This window comes from Epinephelus moara, chromosome 1, assembly GCF_006386435.1.
Source record: "Epinephelus moara isolate mb chromosome 1, YSFRI_EMoa_1.0, whole genome shotgun sequence".
Classification (NCBI taxonomy): domain Eukaryota; kingdom Metazoa; phylum Chordata; class Actinopteri; order Perciformes; family Serranidae; genus Epinephelus; species Epinephelus moara.
This window is the reverse complement of record NC_065506.1, coordinates 21,605,514-21,616,810: the sequence shown is the minus strand read 5'-3', so window position 1 is coordinate 21,616,810 and position 11,297 is coordinate 21,605,514. Positions and strand designations below refer to the sequence as shown.

General features: G+C 38.4%; 1 protein-coding gene across 1 annotated transcript; it reads left to right on the top strand.

The window, feature by feature from the left end:
- The first annotated feature begins 3,988 nt into the window (after nucleotides 1-3,988).
- Nucleotides 3,989-8,892, top strand: prrg4 (proline rich Gla (G-carboxyglutamic acid) 4 (transmembrane)). Its single transcript, XM_050044611.1, has 7 exons — nucleotides 3,989-4,318; nucleotides 4,457-4,564; nucleotides 4,648-4,811; nucleotides 4,907-4,934; nucleotides 6,023-6,161; nucleotides 7,394-7,588; nucleotides 7,724-8,892. Exons 2-7 carry the CDS (start codon nucleotides 4,471-4,473, stop codon nucleotides 7,749-7,751), a joined length of 648 nt encoding a protein of 215 aa, XP_049900568.1. The 5' UTR covers nucleotides 3,989-4,318; nucleotides 4,457-4,470; the 3' UTR covers nucleotides 7,752-8,892.
- Nucleotides 8,893-11,297: the final 2,405 nt, after the last annotated feature.

The window sequence follows — 11,297 nt, the reverse complement described above, 5'->3', positions numbered from 1 at the left end:
GATGTGAACTCTTAATGATATATGGCCCAGGCATTAGGTGTAAAAGGGGTCTGTTGGAGTTCGCTCCCTCTGGGGCGGTGATGAAATCAGCACAAACTGACAAAGTGCAGACTACTGACATTGCACTCTTTAAATCCCCACCCCCACCCCGAATACACAGCGTTTTCTTTGACTAATTCAGCCACAGCTCAGCCTGTTTGATTTTTAATGATGTGCCACTCCAACACAATCTGATCATTTCAGCTCTGACGCTAAAATATTTCCACTGATAAAATTGACATTAGACATACACATTTATTGCTGCGGTGTGTTCTTTTTCCTATCATACCAGAGGTCTGCGGAGGCTCACTGCTCACTTCTGTCCAGTTGTCCACAGGGAGCAAGCATCTCCGACTCTTATCAGCGAGTGTAAATCACAGAACACATTGTCAGGAGCATAACCTCATCACAGCCACCTGCAAGCTCCGAGCGTAGAGCAGATAGAAACCAATGTGACTCAGGCTTAACACAATGTTTGTGAAGACATATCTTGGTTTCCATCGCTCCGTATATGTTCTTTTTCTCTGCAAAGAAATTGCTTCACAGCTACTCTTTTGTCATTCTGTAGAAGTGATGTCTCTGTCTTCTTGTCTATAATTTGTCTCACTGGATTTTAGTAGCTGTTCTGTAGATGGTCAGTGACATGAGATGTCCCAGATGTAAATACTGTGCACTGTGCTTGGTTTATCTTGTGCAAGCCTCACGACCTCTTCTTATCACAGTCAGATAGAGGTAGGCCTGCATTGTTCAGTGATGAAAAGCAAATGAGTTGATACTCCGTTTGGGAGCTGAGCCTTGTTTGCACATGCAGCTCAGGTCATAAGCAGATGTGGAAAGTAACTAAGTACATTTACTCCAGTACTGCACTTACAATTTTGACTTACTTTAACATTTTCTGCTAATATATACCTCCATTTCAACACATTTCCGAAGGATACATTGTCTTATATTAACTGCACTCCATTTATTTTACAGCTATGAACAATAGTTACTTTTAAGATTAAGGGGGAGCCCAGTAGCTCAGTGGGTATAGAGCAGGCATCCCATGTACGAAGGCAGTGTCCTTGCCACAGCGACCACAGGCTTGATTCCCGCCCATTGCCCTTTGCTGCATGTTGTCCCCTCTATCTCCCCCCTTCAGACTTCAAACTGTCCTGTCACTAAAGACAAAAAAAGGCAAAAAAAATAATCTTAAAAGAAGATTAATATCGAATTTTGTCTGACTTGTTAGCAGTTCCACAAAGATGTCCTCTCTACATTACTCAGATGGTTTCATTTACATAACTGTGCACCAAAAAGGTAAACTTATACAACATTTACAGATTACAGAACAGCAAAACTTGTTCTTGTTCTTTGTTCTCACCGAAATAATTATGTCCCAACACTTCATTAATTTTGTGACTCTTTGGACAGAGCTTGACCCGTTGTTAAGAATGACTAAACCACATAATTGTACATAAACTGTACATAAAGTGGCAAAAACTAGCTCCAGTGTCAACCAGCTACAACAGTAAAGGGTCATTATTTTCTACACAAAGAGCACTTTTACTTATGATATATGAATTATGCTCGTGGAAAAGCAGGTATACTTACTTCTAATTTAAGAAGTAGTTACAGTATTTTTACATTGTGGAGATGGATCTTTTACTTAGGTGATGGATTTAAATACTTCACCACTGGTCACACCTTCCTGTGCATGAGCACAATCTTGCTATGTGAGCTGATGTTTGGATTTCCCGGCAATGAGACACTATTACTCATTATAACATTGATATGGCAGTATGTGGTGTAAGGTGGCAATATCATCTGACGTCACACTCTAGATAAAGTCTGGAATCTCTCATTTGTGTCATGCATTTTCTTCATATCAACGGTCATCTGGGTAAATCTCAGACCCTGACGGTATCCAGAGACGTAGCCAAGTATGAGAGATGGGCTCTCACTGCCCTTCAATTAGCACCATCCAGTAGTCAGCCAGATAATGTTCAATTGCATCCTATCTCTGCGTTACATAAACACCGACCCAGAGGCCCAGAGGCTCACAGACAGATATGTGTATTTACATGGAGAGTGTAAAACATAAACACTGTTATGAATGGTTTGCCAGGCAGAATGGGGAGCTTTATCTTTGCTATGTTGCTGGGTGTTTAGCTGTTTGTGGTGTCTCTAAAGTTGCTATAGTAACCATTCTTTGTGGTGGAAAATGTCAGAGTAAGTCTATTTTAACACAGATGGCTCTTCTCTGTCAGAACGACTTCAGAAGCCATTACACAACTTTTTCCCATACAAGGCCTGTGCATGGTGATGTACTCATCAGCTCCGGAGCAACTGAGAGATCATAAAGGTTTATTGTTTTTAAAAGAGTCCTGATGCAAAGATCCCAAAGGATAGCATCGTGTTACAACAGTAATTTGTGCCCACCCATGAGAAGTGAAGATACAACATTGATACTGAGACAGAATGACCCTTTAAGCTTTAAGTGTCATTAAAGTAAGATGGCTCTTTATATCCTAATAAATCTTAGTGGGGAAAATCACCCAGAGGTTACATGACAAAACACAAGCCATAAAACCATCACATCAGTCTCTAACATGGAAAAAATGTAGGTATGTCATTTACATTTCATATGGTAAAGGCCTACTAGTATTCTGTATGTCTATTGCATGTTAGCCCCTTTTAAAATGAGAGTCTGATTGTGTAGATTGTTTAGCATAGGGCAGTATTCATATTACTTAAAAAATTACTATTTGTTTTGTCCTTTTAAGAAAAACAAATATCTCTGCCTATTTATTTAGATATTTTACTTCTTTATCAATTAGTCATTTACTACATCCCTCTGTCAGTCATGCCTTGTTACCTTGAATTTGTGAAGAAATGTTTGTTTTTCTCTCATGCGTCCACAGAAAACGGCAAGCATATGATTTATTGATTGACTGGGGACCACGATTAACAACAACAAAACTAGAATAGAATAGAAAGCTTTATTGTCATCATATATTAAATATAATGAGATTACGGCTGCCACTTCATTAGTGCATTTAAAAACAGATACAATAAGACAACCAGCTAAACATGACATAAACACAGCTATATAGTAACAGTAATACTAAACTAATTATACTACATACTAGAACTACTGAACTAACTAATACTAAATACTAAACTAAAACTATATCAAAACACGACATGAAAATGCATGTGTCTGGGAAGTACACAGCATACAACTGGATTAATGAGACTTATACTGCAAGAGTTTGTAACCAGATGTTTTGATAGTTTTTTTGGTTCTTAAACATGGACCCCAATCAATCAATAAATCAATCTGTTCACCATTTTCTGCAGAGATATGTGAGAGAAAACTATTTTTTCTTCATGAATTCAAAGTAAGAAGGCATGACTGACCTGCTGTCAGGGTCCAAGGACAGAGGGATGAAGTGTGTTGTAAACCCCTCTGAGGCAAGGTGGGATTTGTGATATTGGGCTTTATAAATAAAATTGAATCAAATGACGAATTGATATACAAATTGTATTTTGCGGGTGAAGTATTCCTTTAAGCTGTTGAACTTAAAAATTTGCCCTGAAAAAAAAGCAGCCGCTAAATATCTATAATGAAAAGGCAGAGATATATGTTTTTCCTACAAGGACATGATTTCAAGGTAACATTTGCAAATGGTCATATTGTGGGTGAAGTATTTCTTTAAAAATACACACAGAAAGTGCTGCCTCAGTATGATCAGGAGTGAAGGCCTCACAATGATTTGTCACTGGGAGGAGTACAGTTGTGGCATCTGACTCACAGTCAGAAGATAGATGATGCATGAGTAATGCTATTTTATACTTAGGTGTGAAAAGTCTTGCTGAAAGTACTTTCACTTTCCTGGCTTCAGCTGCCATCTAGCGGCCTTTTCCTCACAGAACTTATCACAGTATCCAGGTAAACGTGGTCGATTGGTCTAGTCTGCGCAGGTAGTTGAGGAGTCACTGAGGCCACATCTGTTGGCAGTAAACAAAACCTTTCTTTTACCCCACCGGGACCCTCCTGAGCTCTCCATGGACTACCACAGCTGTAGTGTACTGTATTCTGTATTTAAACGATGAGCCGTGTTAAAGTTGTTGTGAGGAAGTTGGTGAACTGTGCTGTTGTTTGTGACTACCGCTGAGCGTTTCCTGAGTCGTCTTATCAGCGCCGAGGCTGGGACACGTACCTACCACTCCTCGGTCTGTTTCTCTGAGCTGTTGTTGAACTCTGCCCGTCAGTATGTGCCTCTTCTCATCATAGGTAAAGTACAATACATGTATCTGACGCTGGGTGGTGAAATATAAGTGTACATATAGTGGTTTGAGGTGAAAAGGTGTTGTTAATGGTACTCTGCCCTCTGTACCGCCAATTAATGCCCCACCCGCTGTCCGCGCGCAGGTGCACGCGTGACCATGTTGTTTCATCTGTTCATACTCCTTCAACTCCTGTCATGCGGACATCTGGCCTGTACGAGGAGGTTACTGTCGCAACATGAAGACCAAGAAGGTGAGATACTGTAGGAGAAGTTAACCCTAACCATTCAGATGTATCTGTTCAGCTGTTGATCATATCACCTGTTTGGACACTAGTGTTTGTAGATGAGGGGGACGCCAACTCGTTCCTGGGTCGCCATCTGCTGTTCAACCGGTTTGACTTTGAGATTTTCGTCCCTGGAAATCTGGAACGGGAGTGTTATGAAGAAGTGTGCAATTACGAAGAAGCAAGGGAGGTCTTTGAAAACATCCCGGCTACAGTTAAGTGGTGATGTTCAGTGGGCTGCTGCTCATGAGCACTAACAGAGAGACCTCACAGCAGAGGACATACTAACCATGATGCTTTGTTTTGCAGGATGATTTCTGGAAGAAATACAATGCAGGTAAGAGAAAGAAAGAGATACCTTCATTTGTTATATAGATCATTTTAGATTCATGTTATCAAATATATTGTGCAAAATTGTTTACTAAGAGACATCTTTTATGGATATTTAATGTAATATTTGCATAATAACAATGCAGAACAACTGATAAACTGTGTCATTAACCCAAATATTGATCACAATAACAGCAGGGAGATTGTGTAAAATGAGAGATTTGGATGAATGTGTGAATGTGACATTTTCAGGGACATTTTATTCAATTTTCTGCCCGTGTTATGTATTATATTTTAATTTTTAACAATTTCACATATTTAATAGCCCTATTTTTGGACAAATTCAGTGTTGTTTTCTCCCCGATGCTTTGCCATTGTTCTATTAGCTCTTTGGTTGTTTTAATTGCGTACTTTTCTAATGCAAGAGGAGGCTGTTTAGCAGGGAGTGAAGGCTCTTTGAGTAAAGCATGTGTTCAGGGCTTCACTGTGCCCTAAGGTTTATATCTTAAGTAATAATCTTAACATTAACAAATAACAATGTCATTTACTTTTCTTCAAAGCAATGAACAAAACCCTGAGCCGTGAACCTATTTAATATATTTTTGAAAAAATTCTTACACCCCTTAAAATCAAGAACGCATCACAGCTTCCAGTAAAGCTTTGGTGACCCCCCTAATGGTGTCAGGACCCCCAGGTTGGGAACCAGTGGCGTAGGCTATGTGTTGTTTAGGAACACTTGTGCCTTGCCTGTAGCAAGCACAATTATGTTATGCTGCTTTCAAAACCAGTTTCACCACTTGTTTTACAGCGTACTGTAGCTGTGAAAATTATTGCTAGGTATGCAACCTATTGCTCAAATTCCAACTGTGAGGTGCAAATCACATCTGTACTCTCTTGTGTTTTGCATCAGCAATGAGGACTGAATTCTAAATAGATCTGATAACTGTATATCTGCTGCTACACAAAGTCAAACTATTGTCAAACTACTTTAGAAACAATATCTGATGAAAAAGAGCAACCTGTCTGTGATTTTCAGCTGGCTACCTTTTATAACATGTTGTCCAGTGACTCACTTTGGTCTGTGATGATCCACAGATAAGGACAAGCGCTCTCGGGTTGATGTGACATCTCTTTTGGTGGGACTGATCGCTGCTGGAGTGGCCATTGTTATCGTTGGCCTCCTGATCTGGTATTTTTGTCAAGAAAAATGCAAGAACAACTTCAGCCGTGCAAAGTAAGTCAGAGTATCTTTATTATTATTAATGACAGCTACATTATCCCTACACAGTTTCACCTTAGTATAGGACTACTAGGACCTTTCAGCTACAGTACCCCCAAGGCTATAGACACTAGTAGATAACTTTCGCGCTATAAACCCAGTTTACATTTTTACAAGCTGTTTTGACATTTTTATATGCTGACAACTGTAACTCACAATTTTATAGTGTAATTTGCTCATGTTGAGTATCTATCGTTGAGGGCTGCAACTAACTTATAATATATACCAATTAATCTACAGATTATTTTCTTGATTAGGCCTATTTGTTTTAATGAATCAAAGTGAAAATGACCTGAAATGATGAGACAATCATCGACACAGTTGCTGATTATTCTTGTTTTAAGATTCACCGTGTATGATTTAGGGGGGTGTATCGGCAGAAATGGAATGTAATAAGTATGTTTTCTTTAGTGTAAAATGGAAATTGGAGTCGTGTTTTCATTATCTTAGAATAAGACGTTTATATCTACATAGGGACCGGGTCCTCATCTACAGAAATCGCCATGTTGCACTGCCATGTTTCTACAGTAGCCCAAAACAGACAAACCAAACACTAGCTCTAAATAGGGACATTTAAGTTTTCACGTAGGCCACTGTAATTCGTGGCATGGCCCCTCCACGACGAGAGTGTCAGAAACATTGATTTTTTTAATGTGAAACTGCTTTATTCAGTGTTTTTAATGGTTCAAAATCATCATGTCTGATTATTTTGGAGGGGAAAAGACCTCTTCAGATAATTCGGCTTATGGTACAGACCTCCTGAATGTCAGGATCAAAAAATATGGTGAGCACGCATAAAGTTATCTGAGAAAAAAGGTGAGCACACATAAGCAGGTGCAGGGCTAGCAGCCCATCTGCGGCGTGCCAAACAGTGTAGGAGAAACACTGATCCGTAAAATGAAACTGCTTTATTCAGTCTTTTTTATCAGTTTTAGTCACCTGGTCTGTTTGTTTTGGAGAGGAGGAGGCCTCTGTAGATAAAAACCTCCTGAACAATGAACACTGAAGGTATTCTAACCTGGAGAAGTACCTCTAAGCTCTATACCTGTTCTGAAACTGTGTTAATGCTTCTTCTCAAATGCAGTTTGTTGTATAAAAAGAATAAAGTTCCACCATAACCTTATTACTCAAAGGCATTATGTTGTCCACATATCAGTGACACATGTATGTCTACACTCCCCTCACAGCTCCATTCGGGCGCGACCGAGGAGGAGTAATGCTTCTCTAATAATGCGACGGCTGGAGGAGGTGTCCTTACAACCTGTGCTCCCACCTGTACCCCCACCCCCTATGGAGGAAATAGACCCACCAGGACTGCCTTCCTATGAGCAGGCAATCGCAAAGAGTGGACCACATGATGCGCCGCCTCCTCCCTATCCTGGGTATTTGCATATGCATTCATATTTTCAGTTATGTCATAACTCACTGTTCAGGTTTTTCTCGTACACAATCCATGATGCGGTCACAGAAAGAACATTCAAACATATTTGTGTAATATCTCTTATTTTTGCTTTTAGCTCACAACCTGGAACTATTCGGCGGTAGTATCTTCGGGACAACATCTCCGCGTGTGTGCCAGCATCAAGCAGACACTTTAGGTTGTGCTGCTCTGCTTAGCATTGTATACCAAGTTTTCATCATCACAAGATTCAAAACACTTCTTTATGCCTGTTTTTTTATTTCCCTGATCATCTTTCTCCACTAATGCATCTCTAACCTTTCTGGTCTGTTGGTTTACATTTTCCCTAACAGTGTAATCCCCCTTCTAATGTGCCTCTACTACTGTATCTGTTCTCCCAGGTGTGATTATGCTCTGTAATATAACCTCAACCCTGTGCTGAATAAGCTTTTACACAGTTTGCTGCTTTTTGTATAATGAAAATGAAGAATCAATAATGTGTTTGGACCTGAGAGATTTAAGTTGCTGGAGTACTTAGGCCCTTAAGGAGCGACTGCTTTAGGCACAGCATGCGTAGAAGGAGTGAGAGGGAGATTATGATTATGTTTCATTACACGATAAGTATTACTCGTAATTGAAGAGAGACAGACTGATTGTGTTGTCGTGCACCTCCCTGTCTCCCTCAGAAGGAAAAATAGTAACAGCCAAACTGATTTCAGTGGCGTGATGGTATTATATATCGCCATACAGAAAATCCTTTTATAATAAGGATAATACAAGTGTTCTTGGTGTACTGGCCTACCAGCTTGCTTTGTTAAGATTCACTTTGTACTTTCATATCATCATCTTTTACCTCTTTAAATGTGCTCTTATAATAAGTGAAGTCATGTTTACGTTCAATATATTATGGTTAATTATTAAATGTACTAGAAATGGAAAGGCAGATTTACCATATTTTATTTTTACACAGCAGAATATTTTACAATTCTACAATAAGAATTATAGCTGTGATTGATGTGACGGCTAAAACATATTTCAGCAGTCGGGATGTGGCACAGCAGTAACAGGCAACTGTGCCTTATGCAAGCCTGTCGGACGCTGGTGTCTCATCGTCATCAGCTGATACAGTAAAACAAGGGTAAAGAAGTTATTATGTCCCTGTAAATTACCATTATAGAGTTTCATCATGACATTATGAGAACGTGTTGAGGGCCTGCTGTGTTGAAGCTGATCTGAAATATAACTACTTGAAAATCTTTTATAGATGTTTTAATAAAAGAGATATTTTAATTACTATTGTCTCATCTTTCAACTGTGTGTGATGTGTGCATGTGTGCAAGGTGACTCTGTACTGACTCTCACTTTGAGGCTTCGTGTAGATATGATCGGCTTTAAGGGTTTAGTTGGGCCATAGCAGATGAAAATTGTATATCCTCCTGAGACCCTGTGTCCTCATATGAGGACATTATATGTTGGGTTTACTGGACCTCATACGTCATGCTGCTTAACTTAAACCACACGTCCTTAGCATTTTTTTTGTGGTAGTAAGACCACTATACACTAATCCATGTAAAAACAAGATGGCAGCCATCTCTGCCAAGTCAGTCTGCAGCCGATCCAGACACAGAAGTGGACAAGGTAAAGTGCCTGATCAAATTCAATGGTTGAAACTTGTTTATCTATAATTAATAACATTTCTAGTTTGATATGCCATACAAATTTGACCAATTTTAGCAAAAGTAACAAGACGCTGTTATTCAGGAAGTACTTATTTGCAGACACTGGGAATTTTTCATCAGCTTGTTAAAGTCCTTTATTATCTCCTGTGAGGACATTTTTTTTTATTATTGTTGACAATGTTTAGTTTTTTTATACTTATCAGGTCCTACAAATCTCAGATAGCAAGAACACAAACTTGAACATTGCAGTTAATGACATCAACTGTATAAAGATTTTAGACTCAACTGCTATCATCGTGTAGTGTCACTGTCTATCAGATTTGAACACATTTATTGTACTGTACGTCAATTTGTTCAGAGGCTAAAAACTACATGAACTGGCTGCATGCTGTCACGTTGTGGGAGAACAAATCAAGCCAAAGTAATTTTCAAATACCTTAAAGAACTGGAAAGCAACCGTGTTCTCAGCTAAAGACACATCAAAAGCACAGAGATTATTGTCCAACAACAAAACGAAGTCCTCCCTTACATTTTAGACATTTTAAAGATTACAAAATGCAAACAACAACAATAATTATAATTTATATGTAATTTTAAAAGGAGGTTTCTCTGTTTTCCAAAGAGGGTTTCCATATTGTTATATTCATGTCATGTTTAATTGATTATACCTTGTATCAAACTCAAACACATAGTTCACATGGAACACACCAGTACGATCAAGTATTAATAGGAGCTGAAATAATTCATGCAACTGCAGAAGACTACTGCATTCATCACAATACATAAATCAACATTCTCCATATATTGTAGGAAAGGACCCCAAATGACTCCAAAGAGTGGTTGTTTATCTTTCATGATGTATGACATCTTTTCCAGAGGTAGAGTTATGGAGAACTCTTTAATCCAGTTAATGAACTTTGGTTTACTGCTCTTTTCCCAAGACAGTGAGATAAGTCTTTTTGCAAGCTTTGGACAGAGATTAAAGACAACAATATCTTTCTTGGATGTAAGATGTTTGTCAGGGTGTAAACCAAGAATGAAAAACTTTGGGTCCTGTGTTAATTGTATGCTCAATATATTCTCCAGAGCTTGTTTAATCTCCTGCCAGAACTCTTTGACACAGTGAAAAAGGTCCATTTCTCCTGTCCACACCAAACACACACAGGTCTGGGACAGTGTTATTAGACTTGTTTAATTTTTCTGATGTCACATAGGTCTTCATTAACCAGTCATGTTGCAGCAGTATGAGTATTAACAGTTTGTGTTTATGCTTCAGCACTTGCTGCTTCCCAGTCCTCTGAAGGGAAATCCTCTTTTAGGTCTTCTCTCCAGGCATTCAATTTTAATACAGAAGACTCAGAGGCTTATATAATTTGGAGATAATACCCTTGCCTGAACAATCATTTTGCACTTCTGTTTCCAAGCCAATGTACTGTTTGGCATCCTTTGTGAATATGAAGAAGTTTTGCCTTTTTATCAGTAAATATATTGTATTGATGTGAAATTTTGCCATTAAAATTAACCAAGCAAGCTTATTCATTCATTCTTAGTTGTAATATACTGCAGCGTTTGTTCTAAAATCTAATAAAAAGAAAAGATTTAGCCTAGTTACAATCAAGTATGCCATATGGTACATGTTTCCAAATGACATAATGGCTGTCAATATGGCTGCTGATAAAAGCACAAAAGTTATTGAAAAATTAAAAAAAAAATCTCATAAAAGGGAGTTACGATAAAACTGAACAACTATTTTACAGTTTCTAGTTAGGCTCCAGAGACATCCACAACAGAGAATCTCAAATGTCTTCTAATTTATTATTAATATTTAATTCATTTAGAATAAATTTGATATTGTTATACCAATTTAAACATATTATCCAAGCACAGTCTGGGTATAATAAATAATTTCATAGGGATTTGGGGCTCTGTGATAGTGTAGAAATAAAGTTTGGGTATTTCAAATGATGTTTTTTAATAAATACGCAGATTGGAGATGAAGCTGAACTTTTGCGT